The 20,379-nt window shown below is 40.4% G+C and overlaps 1 protein-coding gene across 6 annotated transcripts in view; it reads left to right on the forward strand.

Annotated features, from left to right (window-relative positions):
- The window catches only part of PCSK5 (proprotein convertase subtilisin/kexin type 5), a 433,086-nt gene that overhangs the window by 162,960 nt on the left and 249,747 nt on the right, over positions 1 to 20,379 (forward strand). For all 6 annotated transcript variants that reach the window (XM_017664305.3, XM_017664306.3, XM_036991294.2 and 3 more), the window contains exon 8: positions 12,192 to 12,404. In XM_017664305.3, the coding sequence (XP_017519794.3) occupies positions 12,192 to 12,404 (213 nt within the window). The remainder of the gene's footprint in view (positions 1 to 12,191; positions 12,405 to 20,379) is intronic.

Consider the following 20,379-nt stretch of genomic DNA (forward strand, 5'->3'; position numbering starts at 1 on the left):
CTAAATAAAGTGCAAGAAAACTCCCAAAGTCCCTTCAGCAAATAGAACTTGGTAAGCATTAAGAACGATAGACTAAACACACATAACAAAACTTCCTCTGTGCAGTCCAATTGCCTTGCAATCATCTTTTTTTTGTGCCCATTTGGATTACTAATCTTTAATAATACTTGGTGCATTTGATATTCATCAGCACGTGTCAAATGCATTGACAGTTTCCTGACCAGTGTGTTTAATAATGACCTTTAGAAAACAAGCAAAAAAACTTAAAAGTGAATCTTTTCCCTTTTCCATAATCAGAAAACCTTTATTAAGGTTACCAGTAGTTCTCTTACTATTTTCCTCAAGAAATATTCCTTGAGTATCCCCTACATACCATGCACTGGTTTGGCACTTAATTTTTTTCTAATGAAGTATAGTTGATATATAATGCTCTTCTGGTTTCCCCTTCACCTAATTTTACCTTTATCTTTTACCTGGAGAAATCATGTAGCTCATTGTAGATACTGTAGTAATGCAGCCTAAAGAGTTTGCTGTGCCATTTTATCTGAAGTACACTTTCAAATCCAGGTCATTTTTCTCTGAGCTTCTAATGCTTTGGGTTTATGATTAAGGCATCCAGTGAATTCATAACAGAACCAGTGTCAAGGATGGGAAACAAAAGGAGGTGAAGTGAGAATCATTGGCCCCCTCTCTGTTGGAACCATGGTCTTCATCCCATCTTTACTTTATTCAAGGGTCCAGATGGAAACCAGAACATCTCTTGGCACGTGCCTGGCTGTTGAGCCTCTTATGAAGTCTCTGAGAAGTATATTCCCCTTTCCAGTATTGGTTTCCTTTTTAGTTCACCAGATTTTACAATTGATTTGCTATTTGGAATATTTGCTGAAAGCACGAGGTTGTATACAGTCTCATGTTGTCTCATGTACACACGTGTGCACACACATTTCTCTACCCTTAAAGTCATATGCTCACCAGAAGGGGAAGGAAGAGGTATAATGAGCTTGATGAATAAGTGAAGTAATGATATTTGTAATAAAATTAACTGATTCCATTTGGAATGGGTATGTGTTTATCTGATACTCACCCAGCTGTAGCAGGCTTGATACCAGTTTGCATTTTAATAAGTGACAGATTGCTGTTAAATTAGTTGGCAAATGTTGTAAAACTTTGGAATGATATATGGGTTGGCAAAGATAGACAAAGGGGCTTATTTAATATTGGTTCCACTTAGTGAAAATTGACTTTAACTGGGGTTTGTTCTAAAAATCCTCCTTTAGGATTTAACTGTATCCTGGTGGAACTCTGTGTCTTTAAGCCTTTAACAAAGCTAAGAAGTGACTTGCAAATGGACCCAATATAACATTATCCATTTTGGAAACAAAGAAATGTGTGTCTTCATAAGCACATATGTAGTTTCACGTTCTCTTATCATCACAAAGTTATCTGACACCAGATAACTGATGTAGATGATTAAATATCAGATTAGTAAGTATCAGATTTAGATGGCTATATTATTGTGAATTGGGATGCATTTTTATAGAAAGGAGAACAAACTTCTAGCCTGTATACGTGCAAAAGTCAAATATTTATTGTCACCTTGTTTTCAGATTTAGTTGAGAGATTTTATTTTTACTCCCATGAGTAGTTTATATTAACTTTTGCCAATTCCATTCTAATACCCTCTGTTCTACTCATGGATTAACCAGATTTCAGTAACAGTCCTCTTTTCTGTTCGTTTGTTTTGTTCTATTTATAGTAACTACTGTGCCACATGGAGAAATGAAGTCCTTATCACAGTCATTCGATTATAGTCTGGATGTCCTTGTTTATAGAGAAGATACAAAATCGGAGAGGGATTAGGTTAGTTTAAGTTTGGTCCAGACAGTCCTGAGTTTCTGTGATTCTAAACACAGATTTGAGAAAGCTGTTGGGATTTCCTTCAATAAAACATGGCAGTAACCAGAATGAAAGGCCACTCTGTAATAAACAAGTATAAATTGAACTGAGTGGATAATATCAAATCATCTTAAAGTATAAATGGCTTTTATAGCAGACTTTTTTCACTTAACTTGAGCCTACAGTCCTCATCTTTAAGATGAAAATAATCAAATCGAATTCTCAGATTTTAAACATTATTATGATTATTTAATTCAGATAACCACTTGAATTAGGCATGGAACAATCCTTCTAGGACCTCACCCAAGTTGTAGATGGGAAACCAAGTCTTGACAAAGTAGGTATCCTGGCCACTAAGAAGCATGACTGTTTCAGTCAAGTCTGACTCCTGGCAAGCTTGCACTCTTCACCACTGTGCTGCATGTGACATCGGCCGCTGGCCAGTGCATTAAGTGGGCCCATCTGAGCACACTCAGGCACTGTCAATGGTAGCCAAAATTACAGCCATGAAAGCCGACAGTGCAACAGGGACCTCTCCCAGAACTCCTGGGGAACTGATCATCCAGGCAACTAACTGCATATTCTGAACTACACTGTACTGTCTTTCTTACCATTCCTGTTTGCAGCCTGTGATGATGTAGAAAGGACTGGCCTTAAAGTCAGAGGCCAGGGTTAAAATCATGTTGGTTTCTCTCTATAGTGTTTTGACCCAGGACAAGTCACTAAGCAATCAGAGTTTCCTTGAACCCTGAGCAAAGGCGACAATACTTTCTGGAACCGTCATGAGGATGACTGACCTCTCACACATGGGGTGCTCAGACCAACTGCTGGTCTCTTCTCCAGGGGAAGGGCCACATGCGATGTATCTTTCAGGACCCCAGAATATCCACCACAGAGTCTTAATACATATTGTAAGTTTAATGGCACTTGTAGATTTTTTTCAGAAGTGTGATGTGCTTTAAGTCAGGTTTATGTTTATGGGAAGAAAATATAAAGGGCTGATTTTCTCTTTCAGAAATGTTATGAGCTACTCCACAAAGGAAGAAGGTTATTGCTTCACAGAGTAGAGGTCTGTGACATTCAAGCCCCATGGTGGGCTTTAGAGAAGAGCAGCAGCTCGCTTCCCTTTCAGAGCTGAGCTGGCAGTTGGAACCAGTCCACAGAGAGCCAGCCTGTAACCTAGAGCTAACTTGGAGAAGAATATAAACGTTTTAGCATTGCTGGAGCATCCCTCTGTCCTCCTTCCCAGATGCCTTTCCAAACATTTACAATAAATTCCTTTCATACCCCTGTTGATAATAAATGGTTTTATTCTCTGTGAAAGAAATTTTTCGAATTCTACTCCTTCAGCATAAATTTAAAGGTGATGGCATCTTTCTGGGCAGTTGCAAAATAGGTGATTAATGTTATATCTTGGAAATGTCCTTCTCAGTTTCCTAAGTCTGGCTCTCCTGAACGACGGAGCATGATTTTTGCCTTTGCTCTGTGATGCTCCAAGATGTAGAAACTCTTGGTCCATGTGTCTTTCTTTTTTTCTCCCCAAAGTGGGAAGAATATTGGGATGGGGGATGTGCCCAGAACAGCTGGGTTGGTGCTGGTAATCACTGGTTGGGATTATTTCAGAGAGCAATTGAGATTCACATGTACTTTTTTAGCCTCTTGGAATGAGGAAACAAGAAACCTAATCTGCATATTCCTCCTCCTCCCAACCAGTGTTCTCCGTCCACAGGCCGTGGGAAAAACAGCTCAGCCAGGGCTCAAAGCTTACAAGACTGTGGGAGTGACCAGAAGTAAATAATAACCTTGCTAAGTTTTGCTGAGGCTTCAGTGAATCCAATAAGGAGGACATGGTCTGAGGAAACAATGGGGAACTAACCAATAGGAATCAGCCATAGATAGAACATTAAAAGCAGGCAAATGGTTTAGGAGTGTTGATTTGGCAAATGAGATAAGACAGGAGGAGAAGGTTTTTTGGGTATTTTGTTTTGCTCTAATCCAGTACTGTTCAGCGGTATTTGCCTACACCATGTTATTAAGCACATTTAGAAACACCCAGGGTCAGTACTGGTCAGTGGGAATCAGCATTTGGTTGAGGCAAGACTGGACCCATCTGGCCCTCATCCGGCCACAGATTAGCTCTGCCAACTTCATTTCCTTAGTTTCCTGATGCAGAAATTTAAAATTTCACTGCATGAACCTCCTATGTGTCCAGCTTTAATATCCATAACATGTAATTGTACTCCTAATTTTTATGTGCAGTCCCTAAATGTATATCTAAAGGTTAATAGGAAACAAAATTCTTTGCCTGAAAGCAGATTTATTTCCATTAGCAAATACACCAGGTTCCTAGATATTCTACTACCCTTTCTCCCTGAAAGACTGATTTTCTTTTTTCCAGTAATACTTGAAAAATAAGGTAAAAGAGATCTACATTATTGTGATGCTGCTCTCAGGAACCAAGGGTCACACTGTTGTGTACTTTGGTGATAGAATGTAAGAAACTGTGCTAAGTATACAAATCTTCTTTGTCAGCCCTCCTGAAGAAAGGGTGGCCTGGGTGGCAGGATTGATTCTGCCAGGACTTTAGTGGTTGATGCTTTACTGAATTTACATTCTGGCAGATAAGGTGGATAAGCAACTCAATTTCTTGGATTGTTATTGTTTTTATTCTGTATGTTCACAAAGCATAAAAGTAGCTTTTTATCAGGAACCTGAATCTGGGGGAGTTTTGTATTTGCAACGTTGACTGATTATTCTTTACACTTGTCTTTGACCCTATTACTCCAACTTTCCTTTTAGAAAACTCAGCTAAAGTCACCTGCAGGCTCCCTGAATTTAGTGCCTCATGCTGCTCATTTGTGTACTAGAACATGAACGATATCGTAAAAAGAACCCTAAATGTAGGTTATAAATGGCACTTACATTTTGTTATTTTACCAGAAATGCTTGCAACTGTTATTACCAGCAGCTGATCCCATAATCAGGCTCTCTGTTCCTTTAAAAGGGAAGCCAACTGCATTTGGTATGCTCAGATGAGATCGGGCATGTTGAGGGTGGTATGGCCGTACGTTTGGTATGCTCAGGAAGCATATAAAATGGATTTTCATTTGTGCATGGTAAGATTAATATTATCACTAATAACTGCATCTAATATTTTCAGTATATTATTAGAAAGTCAACAGAATATTAAAAATTGCTTAATCTACTGGCTTAGCGACCTTTTGTGTACACAGCAAATCAGAATACAGAAAACCTGGTGTGGGGTGGAAAAGATGGGTGCCGTTGAGCTGGAGAAGAGGAGGGGGTGAAATCCTATCACAGGAGAAAAGGCAGTAAGACAAGAATGGACAAAATAGTTTACCATTCACAAAAGCCTTCTTTGCCTTACTTTTTGTACTTAAAAACAGCTCGTCTGTATTTTCAGTTTTTCCCCTCATCAACCATCCTTTGACAGGCTAAGTAGTGTAGAATGAGGACAGTGAGGACAGCCCCACAGAGTGTTTTTGGTGAGTCAGTCTTCCTTGGGGATGTTTTGCCAGTCCTTCCTCCAAACCCACTGTAGTGCTAGGTGGCCAGGTGTGGCGGGAGGCACAGCAGGGCAGGTGTGGAAAGGTTGAGAACAGCAGCAGGCACAGCAGGTGTTGGGGGAGGACGCTGCCGTGTTCTTAGGCTAGCTGTTGAAATCCTCTTTGGGAAGCTGTCATTTCCATTGTTATACACTTTCAACCCTAGAATTTTTCTTAGAAACAGGTGAAATTATGAGCCTATGGCTGCACTCAAATCATCAATAAACCATCATTAATGACAGAGTCATTTTAAAATGCTTGAAGTAGCTCCTCCCTCTACCTTAGTAATTCTGGGAACACAATAGATATTCTGAGAGCAGAAGTAGAGACAAGTGAAACCTGTATACTCTTCACATCGGACATTCCAGCAGTGGAGTAGAGGGGAGATGTAAGAGTTGCACATGTGTGCTGTGTGGGTGAGGGCACTGGGGCCGGAGTTAGCATGCTGGCGTGGGATTGTGTCCGACAAAAGCAGACTTAACCTCCAGATTGCTAACCTTAAAAGCCATGTCTTCTTTTGCTCATTTAGAAACATCTCCCATCTGTCTTATTCAATTCCCTTGGGTTTGGTGCGGAGTGGCTCACATTATTCCCAGGATCTAATTCAGTCTCCTGTAATTAATTCTCTGCCCCCACCCTCCACCCCTCCATTACCATCTTGCCCACCTGAACTGATTGAAGAAGCCAGTCTTGGCTTTCTCACTGCATCTGTCCCATGACTCCATTCTGGTAGTGAATTTCCCAAAGAGAAGACTTTTCTCCTACCAAGTTCCAACGGTATCAACTCCAGGGTCTTGGAAACCCCCTGATTTGTTTTTAATTGTTGATTTTAGTTCTTTTCTGATGACTTTTTGGATCATCATCAAAAGCCTTCATTTCATGTGAATCGTCTGTCCTATTGGTGATGATGACTCAAAGAGCTGTTAAGTATGGCTTTAAAAAGCAATCTATGTTTTAGAATTCTGGAACAAACGTTTTGTATGTGAGTGCTGCAAATACCTTTCAAAAGCGGGTGGTGATGATTTCACTTCCACATCATGTTTCTAGACCAGATCTATTTCTTCCAATGAACCCTGCCTCCTTAAAGAACAAGACTGATTTTGGAAATTCTAGTCAGAATATCCTTGAGCTTTAAAAAGATGAACAGTTGTCTCTTCATATCACAGTTGCTAAATAGTTTGTAGGTGTCCTAGTCTTTCTGCAACCTCTTCCAGCCTGAAGCCCCTTTATGTGTGAATCATGTGCAGAAAAGCTTCCTTTAGAGGGTTGTGCTCTTTCCTCACAGAGAGGATCAATTTCAGGAAACGGTAGGGGGCAAAGTGGTGAGGGCCTTTGGTAAATTGGATAATCAGGCTGTGCTTGGAAGACGTCACAGGTAAATGAGCACTCCTTACCCTAAAGTGGTTTTGTTATGTCTCTTCATGTCAACACGTAGACATGGAGGTTCTGATCAGACATGTTGCAGTCTCTGCTCCTGTCTCTACCACATTGTGGTTATAGGATGATGTGCTCATTTCTTAATGTTACTCAGTTTCCTAATCTGTAAAAATGCATATCTAACTTGGTGTTGCTCTAAATTAGCTAATACATGTGAACTGATGTATATATGTATGTATATACACCTACTAGTGCAGTGTCCAGCCACATTTTTTGTATTGCAAGAAGTCTCTAGTCACTTATTCATGCCTCTTTAAGAATACTTTCTAAGCAATATGGGAAAAGAAGGCAATATTAAGATACCAAGTAAAATCTAACTGCACTGGCTAAAAAATTATCACACCATTTTAAAGAAAGAAATTTAGGTCCACCAAACTACAGCTCTAAAAAACTGGCTTGTAGTATATGATTTAACTGGTAAGCCAACATAAAGTAGCCCTTTCTGACCTGAGCCAGAAGAAAATCCAGTTCCTCTCTAGCCTTTAATAGTAATGCATATGGGGCATTATAAATTGATTTTTGTAGGGCAAAAATGAGAAGAAACACGAGCACAATTAGATACACAATGAAAGAGAATATTTAAGAGTTTGGTCAAATGGGTCCTGTGTGGATTTCACAATATATTTTACCTTGAGTTTACTAACTTTTAACTTAGCATTCAATTAAGCAGGAGGGCTTTTTTATTCTTTTTTTCATCCAAGACCATATTTAAATAACCAATCATAATCATAATACTTCACCAAAACTAGAAAATGCCATTAAGATCATTTCTTCTTTATGATATTATGCCTATCTTCCTTCTCCCTATGTCCCACAATTAAATTACTCTGAATTTTGGAGAACTGTCCAGACTTTTTTCAAACTGCATACATTTTGGTTTTCTGAATATTGCACATTAATGAAAATTTGCTATGCGTCTGTAATAAATAAATCTTTGAACTGCTAATTGTTTCAGATTAACCCCACAGATCTTTAGCAACTGTCTTTATTGCTTTCTCAGCCCGCAAATTCAGTTTGTTTATTTCTGGGAGTTGAATCATAAACCATACACACATGCATAAAGGTCAGATTGCCTCCTGGACAGCGTGGTGGCTGCACTGGATATTCCGTAGCTGCCATGGGAGGCAGGTCATGCTCGTCCCCCATCACCTTGTGTGAGTCAGCGGGGACTGCCGTAACTGAGCTCCACAGACCGGGTGGCTTCAACAGCAGAACTGTTTGCCCACAGTCTGAGGCTGGAAGTCTGGAAGCACGTGACCCTGGTGACAGCAGAGCGGATTCGTGACGCCTGCCTCCTCCGCTGCAGCCAGCCTCTGACTTGCCATGCCTTCACGCTCTGTGAGGCGTGCTTTCCTCTGCGCGCATACTCCTGTGGGCTCTTCCCCTTCTCACAAGGACACCAGTCCTGTCGGTTAGTGCGCCACCCTTATAACCACATTCAACCCTAATTACCCCCTCAATGACCCTATTTTTATATACAGTCACACCGGGGGTTAGGGCATTGGCATATGAATTTGTGGGGGACATGATTCCGTCCATAGCATGCTTTAAGGATGATGCTGGATGGCTCTCGTTCGACCCTCCAGAACCCTACCCTGTCTCTCTGCAAACTCCATATTCAGGGATGCTGATCTCCAGGTGCTCCCTGGGCCAGGCTTCTGCTGGGGTTTGGCCAGTGGGTATTCTGGCAAGAAATGGGAGAGAGGGAGGAGGAGACTGGGGTCTCACTCAGTACACACATATTCCCCTGGTCTGGCCCCTGCATGAGTCGGTGTGTCCCCTAATTCTCAACTGTTAGCCCCACATATCCAGTTCCAGGGACTCCCCTCTCCCAAGCTCCCTTCAGGCCTGGGAAGAGGGGTGCAGTTATTGATCCCCTACTGTCCCTTGGAGTTTCCCTTCACCATGCCCGGTTGTAAAAATAATTCCTTCAAATAATACATCTAATAGAAGGACATCACGTCTATCTGGAAGGGACATTTCCAGGGCAGTGGCAAGCACTGTCCTGTCAACCACCTGTTCTTTCCATGTCATGGATCTACAGAGAGCCCCATCGCAATGTCATTGCCCCTCCAGTTATGTCATCTGTGGATGCTGCCAGAATAGAATGACTTGTGGTCCCATTTCTGAGGAAGCATACTTGTCAGGTTGGGGTTTCTAGGGAGAATTTTGCATCAGAACCTATGTCCTTCTTCATGACGATGCTTGGGACCATGCCTGTGTCCTTTCTTTATCATTCTGTCCTGCCACCAAGTCTAGAGAGAGCCTGGAGGCTGGGCTGCTCTAGATTGCAATACTGAGCTTCAGTGAAGATACTGGATACTAGCTAAAAACAACATAGCAACCATTAGCCCTCTTTTTGCCCCAAAGAGGACTGCTGTAAGGGTTAAAGGCTCAGGCTCTAACTCCAGTTGGATTTCAAGCTGTGGCTCTGGCAATAGTGAGCATTTCTGAGCCCCAGTCTGCTCATCTGTAAAATGATGATACAGACTTGAATCATAAAGGATAATGTTTGTATAGTGCATGGCACCCAGTGAGTTTCTATAGATGTTAGTAGCCTCTGTTGTTTTTAATAAACAGTGAACTTTCTGTGTGTAAAACCCCTCCTGATCATAAAATAAAAGTTATCTCTTAAGAACTGACCCTGTGTGTTCCCTATTTATAGAGGGAAAAAATGCATTTGTTTCTGTTTTTAAAAAAATCGTATATGAGCACAAAAGGATGGTAGAGGAAGAAAATAAAGATCTTCCCTAATTGCCATATAGGATAAGTTCTGATATGTTGTCACCTTATGGTAGCTTTATGTGTAGAACTTTATACACATTAACTTCTTTATACATACACACATGCATTTTCTTCTAACCAGAGACTGCACTATATTGTTTTATGTCTTCTATTAGTAAACACATCATGAACATAAAAGTACCTTTAGGACATATTCTTGTTAATGTTCTTTTGAACATTTCTTGTTAATATTCTGAAAAATATCTTTTCATTGAATTTTGTACCTGGGCACACAGTCATAATTTTGCATAGATACATAGAACATAAATGTGATTGGGCCTTGGGTGTTCATTGTATTGTGGTTCTTAATCTATTATCTGTTACAGTGCAGTTTAAACCAGGTGGGATTTTGCATTATCTCATGCATTCTGTTGACCTACCAGGGAAAGCTCTGATGTGACCATGCTTTTTGCCAGCAACAAAGCCTCTCATTGAGTGACAGAGAGGCTACCTCTCAGTGATGAATTAGAACCTTCTTCTTTCTTCTGTATGATGTTCCACCTCTGAGTTGCAGATATGAGTCAGTCACCAGATTTTCTCAATCTGAGCATCCACACCATAGTGGAGAGTAATTCGTTTAGAGATTTACAAAGCTTTGAACAAGATCTTTAGTTTAAGATGGCTAGATGCTATTTGCACCCTTCTCTATGTTTCACGGGTATTGTGCTGGAAACTGAAAGATGATATGCCCGGACCAGCTGTCTAGTAACAGTAGCATACAGAACTTTCTCCCTCCTCTATTCACAAATTTTCCCCATTCCTGTGTGATCAAATTGCATTTTTCTACATTGAAGGACAAAAAGAGATCTGTGCCTCAGGCCAATCAAATCATTTCATAAATACTCAGTTCCTTGAGAGTATTGAGGATACTCCAGATTCTTAGTTGTCTTTCTTTCCTTGGCTTTTCTAGAAATTCCAAGATAACATCCCAAATACTTCACCCTCTACCTGAGACCAGAAGAGTTAAGGTCTGGGAGGAAGAAAGAGGTCTATCTGTCACTAGCTATGTGATATGGTTTCTTAACTTCCTAATTACAAATTTATAGATTGGCTTCAGTGTCTTCCACTGTACCTCTAATTTTAAAATGGTAAAAATTCCTGAGAGATTCAGCTATAACTATTCCAAGAAAAATCTTCACTTTGGCTGATGTCTCTCTTTTCTCCTGAAGATTTTATCATATAGAACCAAAGTCACTCTGTTGAATACATCTATATTCTACTGTGCTGCTTCTCCTTGATTATTTTATGACATTAAGAAAGTCTTTGAGTTTATATGAAGTTCTGGCATAAAAATATGACTCCATCTCCTAGCCTTGTAAGAAAAACTTAATGGATCTGGGCTAAGAGGTTACCATGGTTGAGTATGCTTGTAAATTGCTCCAGCTTGTGACCCCTCTTAGTTTTGAAGTGAATACTCACTTATTAAAGATTCTTACAAGTTCTGCAATAAGAGAACCATTTAATTTTGCTTACCTCAGAGTTTCCTAAACATATTTGGCTTTGATATCCTTTTATTTCTGGTAGCATCCATTAACACCCCTCATAACTAGTGTCCACACCACATGTAGGGGAGATACAGGTCTAGACGGCAGGATGTAGTTGGTCCCATTCTGCCCTTCACTGACTAAGTGACTCAGGATAAATACATAACCTCTGTACACCTCGTCTTGCCCATAGGTCCAGTGACAGTGCATAGTAGTACCCACTTGATATAGATGAAGTAATATTATAGTAATATTATATAAACAGTATATGTAAGAATAGCAATATTATATAACTATGGCAATTCTGGGGGGTCTGCTGTCTGAGTTCAAATTTTGTCCTTCCACTTATTAGCTATATGACTTTAGCAATATTACCTAACTTCCGTGCGTCAATTTATGTGTACAGTGAAGACAAACATGTACCATTCTCACAGGGTTGTTGAAAGAATCCAGCCTGATTCATATAAACCGTTTAGAATTGTGCTTGGTCCACGGTAGGTACCTAATAAATGTTAGCCCTTCTTATTGTCATAATTTGTGTTCTTGTTAATTCTGTGACTATGTCATGTGAAAGGGATTATTTTAGTTTCTTTGTTTTAATTGGGATATAATTGACATATGACATTTGTTTCAGGTATACATCATTAATGATTCAATATTTTATACATTGTGAGATGATCCCCACAGAGTCTAGAAGCATCCATCCCCATACAGTTACAAATTTATTTTTCTTGTGATGAGAACTTCTAAGGTCTACTTTCTTAGCAACTTTCAAATATATAATACAGTATCATTGACTGTAGTCACCATGCTACACGTTACATCCAGATTGTTTTACTTTCTACAAGTAACTCCTTTTCCCTGAAAAAGCAGCTTCAATTAGCATATTAGCTTAAATATGCTTAAATCCAGCATATTATAAAAATAGCATCACTTGATTCTGCCCTGTTGGTTTTGTTCCTCTCTTCATTGAGAGCCTGTGGTCCGTGTCATCCATCATGTAACATTTTCTGTTTGTGGACAGGGGCGGAGAGGCCTTGGCTCTGTTTTCGTCTGGGCATCAGGAAATGGTGGGAGGAGCAAGGACCACTGCTCTTGTGATGGCTACACCAACAGCATCTACACCATCTCCATCAGCAGCACAGCCGAGAGCGGAAAGAAGCCTTGGTACCTGGAAGAGTGTTCCTCCACGCTGGCCACAACCTACAGCAGCGGAGAGTCCTATGATAAGAAAATAGTACGTGACATTTGCATGGCTGTCGCGACTGGTTTGTCTCACTCTGAAACACAAAGGGAGAACCATAAGCTTATAGGCACAATTAACACATGGAACCAGAAAGTCAGATTAGCTGATTATTCAATGCAACTGTTGGTAAATGTTACCACTTTGATACCGATTCATTGCTTGTCTGAGTCATTACATCCCAGCATTTAATGTGACCTTTGACATGATTAAGCTTCAGTTTTGCTGAGGACAAATGAATGGTGCACATTCACCTTGTGGATTAGTGGCAGAGAAGAGATGAGCTCTGACTCTCAGCCCGGTTCTCTTTCCACTCTGTCCCCTGCTGCCTTTGAACCTTAGCTTCAGTGCTTTGGTTTGAAGTAGGTACAACTGATCCAGGGGCAGCTCAACCTATGTAAAAGGTGCTTTCCTAATACTGCAGCACAAAGACTGCCTGGATGAGAAGCACAGAGGTCCTTTGGGAGCTCCTGCTCACCAACATGCCTTGCTCTCTACACACACAAAGGAGTTCAGGTGGCAGGAGCAGCCCACATAGGTTTTATTAGGTGTTGAACTACTTCCTATTTGGGCAGCTTTGGATGTTACTTAATTGTTCTGTCATAATCTTACTTGTAAGATGGGGGAATTAAATATCACATGGTTCATAGAGTTACGACAAAGATTATGAGGAAGTAAATAAAAAGTGCTTTGCACACTCCCTGACCTGTTGGTGCTGAAGAGAAGTTTGGCTTTTGGGGTGCCCAGCCCTGCACTGCTGATTCTAAATCACAAACACCTTTGCATGTTGCTCTTTCCCTGACCATGGTTTTGTAAATAGCCTTGGGATTTGTCTTCCTAAGAAGCTGAGCTGCTGTACCTAATGATTTTTAGCATATAGCTAGGATCCTGCTTTCAAATACATTCATGTGGGTTTGGGTCACCCTGCTGAGGCTAGAGCATCTGGTTTACCCACCGGTGGAAGTGAAGATGGTAGGATACTTCCCCCTTTGTGTAATACTTTGTGTAATCCATCTGATTCCTCTTGATTCCTGGTCATGGTAGGATTTTTATGTTTGATTTCTCAGCTACTTTTTACTACCTCTTTTAGTTACATTTTTGAGCTCGATTGAAATAAAAACTGCCTGCCTGTCCATATACATATCCTATCTGCCCCCACCTTTCCCTAATTCCTTCACAATAACTGGGTTAAAAAATATGCACATGAGTCCATCTTTCAGCACCTCCATTATTCATTAGTAAACATAACTCTGCACTACAAAGTGAAATATAAAAGGGAAAGTACAGAGATGCCACATGTTGAAGTCCCGTGGGTTTCTTCATGGGAGAGTGGTGCTCCATGAGATTGTACCTTCATTAAGGAATTATTGTAATCTAGGAATGTCCCTTTTGCTCTCAAATTTGCTTGTCTCTCAGAACTCATGGTCATGTTGCACTAATACTGAGTGGCATCCATTAGTTCTACATCATGAAAATCCTGATGAAAACTCTTTGGAACAAGAGTCTGTCCTTGTACCTCTTGAGTCTGAAGGCATGTTAAGGCTAGCTCACCATTGCTTCAAAGTAAATATGCCCATCTTGTCCTATTTTTTCCTGTGGGGTAATTGCTGTGGGGAGGGTATTGTTAAATTCTGTCAGTGCCTTCCTTATGAGAGGTGATCATGTAATCCAATGGGCAAAATATCACAGAGTAAGGAAGGGTTGACCGAGTCTTAAACGGGAGAATGCAGTATGGACAGAGGGACTTCAGAATCACTCTGTGACATTTACTCCCCAGACTTGCCTTCCCTGGTGTTGGCTGTGATGGTATAGTAAGTGCTAAGGCCCCCATGACAGGGTGGTCATTTAGGATTCTTCCATGGACAGACAAAATGACACATCCTGCAGTCAGAGACAGGGCTTGAGGGGAAGGATAGACACCATGACTTAATGTTAATATCCTTCACTCAGGTCATATATTTTACTTTTCCCTAATTGCTACTGCTAATATCAAAACCTTGACTGACTTTCTTTAGATACTTAACTTATATTTGCTTCTACTCTTTTTTTTCTTTCTCCCATTTTCATAGCAGCAATTTAGTACTAATATTTCTCTATCCAGTTCTTATTTTACCCAAATCTCCAAAATACCCTCAATTGGCCAGGAAATTTGGCAGCTCTTTCTAGTTAAGAGTTTCTAGCTTCAGACACATCACTCGGTGGCTAAGCAACCCTCACACAGCTTTGGTTTCTTTATCTGTAAAAATGGAGGTAAAACCACCACCAACTTCACAGATTTTTGTGATGCTAAAATGCTGAGCATAAGGTCTTTACACACACAGATGCAACAAGCTGCTCAGTAAGCGGCTGGTACCACTGTTCCCCAAGTCAGTGTAAGCCTGCCATCTCCTGGAGGAGAGGCTGGTCATTTTTCCAGTTGTTAACAGATGCTTTCCCCACCTCCATTTTTCCAATTTATAAAATACTGCGATCTGTGCCACTTGCCCTGGAAAGGAGGGCACTTTGATCATGACCATGGTAACAGTTTGAACATGAGTGGAGTAGCAACATCAGAATTTTATGGTCCAGCTGACCCCATTTCCTTCTAGATGCCAGAATGATAGATAATCTGGTGATGCGCCTGGGACCTTTTCTTCACCAGACTTTGAACCAGATGCCTGTGGTCCCTCGGAGATGCCTGCATCCTGTTGGTGACAGTGTGATTGAGTGCTACAGGAATGACAATGTCTGTCCTCCTTTGTTTTGGGCTCCCCTTCCTGGGCCATTCATTGCCTCTTGTCATCTGCAGCCTCTCCAGAAGAGCACAGTTGTCATTCTTCATTCATAGGGCACCTTTGTGATTTAAACCAAGGCAGATGCCAAGGTTTCAGGAGAGGAAAGATCTCTCTGCTTCTGGAAAAGCACTTTGTTTAAATAAATTTTCCTCATCCTCAAAAGTATGCCTTGTCATGGTATGCCAGCAGGAAAACCTTACCTAGGTTTCAAAACATAGCCAGGTCTCTGTCTCTTGGTTTCCTACTAACAGGAGTGGACCTTGGTATTCCATTCATGCTTTAATAGATGCAGATCAGTGACAGTCTTTCATCTTAATGCAGCAAAGGAAGCATCAGTTGATTATCAAGGTTACAACAATAATAACTGCTTTATAAGCTAAACAGAAATCTGTTGGAATGACTTATTATCATAAAACCATATTATGAAATATGGTATACACCTTATTCCATGTTGGGCATGAAATACATTCATAGTGATATTAACATGTCACAAATATATTACATATTTTTTACCATTCTGATATGTGCCTGGCACTAGGCTATGCCCATAAAATGCTTCATCTCAGGGTACCCCCAAAACCCAGTGCATGAGGACCAGGTGTTGTCCCCCTTTACATATGAGAAAACTTAAGCTTGAAAGGTTAAGAGAAACCCAGCTAGTGAGTGGTAAAGCCTGGACTCCAGCCACCCGCAAGAGGGACCCCAAGCCCATCTTGTAAGCAGTGTGCCGTTGTGCCCTGAACACTTTTTGGGGTCATCCACTATGGGGCTGTATGAACAAATGGCCCTTTTCTTTCTATCTGGGGTTCTTTTCACAGTGACCAAGAAAAAGTATTTAGAATATATAGGTGTCCATTTTCTTTGTCTACTTGGCAGACTTGTTTTAAATTTCATGCCATAGGACCTTTTCAAAACCTCCTAGACAAACACTCCTTGCCCAGCTGAGCCTCTTGTTCCTGGGGCACAGGGTCAGCACTGAGCTCACCCAGGCTGTGCCACAATATTCAAACCAGGGCTCTCTGCCTTGAGAAGTGTCATCTGTTGGGAATACTTTTCTTCCAGATACCATGGCATTTAAGCCTGTTCTCAAATTTTTCCACAGGGAGGATTTTCTTCCTAAAATAATACTTTTAAAATATTACTTTTTTTTTTTTCACTAAGAGGAGAAATTTCTTTTCTAAAATAGTGGCACTTCCCTCCACCACCTTCTATTTTTTTATACTGTTTAATTTTCTTTCGAGTGTCCTTAGAACTACTTAACATGACCTTACACATTTTCTTATTGATGGTCTGTTTTGCACACTTAAATGAAAACTACTTGAGGTTGAAGACTGTCTCATTGCCTCCCAGAGCCTGAGCTTAATAAATACTCACGCATAAATATCAGACATGGAGAAAGATGGAAGCCTCCAGAGCTGTTTATACAGCACAGCAAGACAGGGAGATGTGTTTCTTTAAGAGAAGCCTCTTCTACTGGTAGGTTGGTGAAAGGCAATGGGTATTAGACAATATGTTTCACATAGAAAATTGCCCACAGGAATCTTGCTGTATGGTAAATCTGTACATATAACCTTTCTCAGTGTCAAAGAGTGTTTAAAATTCCTGTCTATAACCCTTCACTACCTCCTGAAATTTCTCCCAAGTTCTGTTTTGGAGACAAAACTCCCCTTTTTCCTAATCACTTCCATCATTAAACTCTTTCTTTCTTTTGGAACTAGTTCAGCCTTTGCCCTTTTTTCTATAATAATTCATCTTAGTGATTGGAATATGGGGGCCATCGTATTCCTCCTGGGAGGGATTTGTGAGCCAAGATTTAGAGATTATATGCTCTGCTCAGCCCTCTACTGATGTCATTTTATTTATTTGTGTTCGAAACAGAATAGCTGCCTGGAGTATCTCGTGTTGGCCTGAATGATCATGTGGAGGAATTATCTTACTGATTTTAGTGTTCCTACACAGCTACACATTTCCTTTACTGCAGAAACATCCTGCTCTCCTCCACCCCACCACTCTCCCCAGCTACTCAATTCACTATTCAAATACAGTCACATTTGCACTGGGATTGCTCTATCTTTGATTTGGGAAATGTCATTATTTTTCCTGAGTAAAAGACTAGCAAATCAGTTGTATTTGGTTTGTTTGGAAGCTTGAATGCCTAGTCTTTTGAGAATGTTAAAAAGAGGAAAGAAAAGTTTGTTCCTGAAGTTCTCATTTTGATTGTGGCCTGAAGGAGAATCATGATACCCACTTGCTGACATGTGCTGGCTTCCAAGGCCGTTTCTGCCATCATTGCTGGTCAGGGTAGAGGTGGGGGGTGGGGGTGGGGGCGGGTCCTGGAGCTGATGCTTTTGCTATCGTGAATAATTACAACCTGTAACCCAGCTTCTTCTTTTGTTGCCATTTCAGGATTTAATACTTCGCCACTTAACAGCCCTTCAGTAGCTGTGTGTCCTTGGGCAAGTTAGTCTCTCTGAATCTCCCTTTCCTTAGCTAATAAAATAGCATAGCTTCCTTACAGAGTTCCCATGGCTTTAACTGTATTTTTATACATACCTGTGAGCATGCACACCTACACACCTATTGCACGTTGTCTCATTCATTGCAAGTTGCTTGTGGTGGTAGTTTTAGGAGCAGTGCAGCTCATCATAGTAATAGGAATTATGAGAGAAATAGCTGTACTTCAACCACTGGATTGTATGTATATATATACACACACATAATTGTTGTAGGTTCATGTGAGTTTTCTGTGGAGAGTCAGTAAAGAAATGACCTTGACATCTTTCCTAATATGTGGGCGAGTATAGAGTATAAAACAAAATGAGTATAAAGGTGATTGATGTTAGCAATTCAGTTTAGCACATACAGTTGGCAGCCCTGCGCAGTTGAAAATCCACATCTAACTTTTTATTCCCCCAAAAAACTTAACTACTAATAGCCCACTATGGGCTGGAAGCCTTACCCAAAGCATAGTCAATGAACACAGATTTTGTATGTTATATATACTATATACTATATTCTTACAATAAAAGCTAGAGGAAAAAATTTTTTTTTCAAGTTGTTGTACATCTCCAAAAACCTTTCCAATTTGTTTCTTGCCACATGTATAAGTAGACCTGTGCATTTTAAACCCTGTTGTTCAAGGGTCAACTGTAAATACTGAGCCTCTGCTCTGTACCTAGCACGGAACTGAACATGGAGCATGGAGATGCAAAAATGGTAAAAGATGGATCCTTTTTATTGATAGCAACCTCACATTTGTAAGCAAAATCTCACATTTGTACTTCACATTTACACATTCTTGTAGTCACACGGGAGTGGAATTTTGTGTGGACTTGTTGGGCATGATTGAATTTTACACCAATCTTGGTGGCTTTGGTGAACACAAGAAGCATTAATTGGTCCTTAGTTCCTTTTTATTTCACCGTGCTTAATAAATCAGCTTCTTCTATTTTATTCATTGACACATTTAAGATTTATTTTCTCCCCCTCTCCCCCATAGCTGTGTCTGAAACAGCTTTTTTGGCACATTTCTAATCCAAATCAAAATCAACACCAGAAATGAATTCAACCTAACAGACAGCAGAATCATTTCATGTTTTAAAAATATCTGTTCAGTTGCTCTTTTCACAGATCTGAGACAATATGGCACCTTCAAAATAAAAACTGATCACAAGATATCAGGGAGATAAAAACACTTTTCTGTGGATTTGCTAGAAAAGCTTGTCACTTAGGGCCAAAGTTGATCTGAACTGAGATTTCCAGGAGGATTGCATGATCAGGCTGGAATAAAGGGTCCAATCAGCCCAAGTAATGAAATGGGAAATAAGAACAGAGGATGAGAAAAAGTGATAGCTCTTCTCAAAGGAAGCCTGACTGGACCTGAACAGTACCCACCCCTTCTGAACCAAATAGGGGTGACATCCCTAACTTTGTGGAGCCTAAGAAACCATCTGCTACCCATCCTGAAACAGGCTGAACATCTCATTTGCTGATCAGATTAACTTTGTGATCTGGCTAGGGGCCTGGTGTCATCTCCCGTTTCCTTCACTCTGATAAACAGAAACGATACTTTCTTGAGCAATCTGAGAAGTTCTGTGGAGAAAAATTCTGTTTCTGATTTAGGTAGTAAATGGAGGGAATTTGGAGCGTGCAAGATGTGCCACCAGGATTGAAACCCAATTCTGAGACATTCTTTCTAAACATAAAGGGCTTTATCGTTCTGTTTGCACGTGTAGAATCTCTGGACTATCCACCCCATGATGTGGGCTGACTGCGGTATGCAACTTTCCCTTTAAATTACACTGTCAGATCTTGTATGCATGTCTTGTTATTAATGGAGATACCCCATGTGGTTCCAGTTTTTAGAACATCATTTTTCCTCAAGATTCATGCTCCTTGGTGGTCTTTGACTTTTCTTCCTAAAGATAGACATAAAAATTCTCTAATACTGTGGCTTCTCTTAATGATGAAAATCCTGCCTTAGATCTTTCCCGTAATTTACACCTAAATATCTCCACCACTGACAGTAACTTCCTTTTGAAATGACCCAGCTGGAATTTCCACTTACAGCAGGATGAGAAGGGAGTGAGGATGTTTTTGTTTCTTTTCTCTTCATTCCTTTTAACCTTTCACCCTCTACCACCTTCCTGTTCAAATTCCTTGCCACCCCTTCTCACTACTCAAGTTTCATTTAGTTAAAGTGACTGAAAAAAGTAAAAGCACAGTGCTGATTTGGAATTCCTTTATTAATAGCATTGAACACTTCACTGGTGTCTATGTATAAAATGCCAAGTAGCTTTTTATTCGAGCATATAGGGTGTGTGACTATGCCTGGTGACTACATATGGATGGGGTGTGTTCCTACTGCAAACTGATATCATGAAAGTTGTATTGTTCATGTTTGAGGTTGGCCGGAAGTGATTATTTATTAGGCTCAAAAATGCTACACACATTTGGCGTGTTTGTCCTGGATTTGTTTCTGTGCATTAAAAGTGTCTGGTGTAGCTGAAGAATAAGCAAAGTGAGCCAAGTGGGAAGACATCATGAAAAATCTTGAATCCAGGCACAAGTCATTGAAAAAAAATAAGAATTGGCAAAGGAATGTGTCCGTGAAGGTGAGGTAAAACAAGAAAAATGCAGGCCAGGCCGTCTCCACAATAGCATATCTGGAGACCTGGAAACAGTCTACTACTGGG

The sequence above is a fragment of the Manis javanica genome, chromosome 2 (assembly GCF_040802235.1).
Source record: "Manis javanica isolate MJ-LG chromosome 2, MJ_LKY, whole genome shotgun sequence".
NCBI lineage: Eukaryota > Metazoa > Chordata > Mammalia > Pholidota > Manidae > Manis > Manis javanica.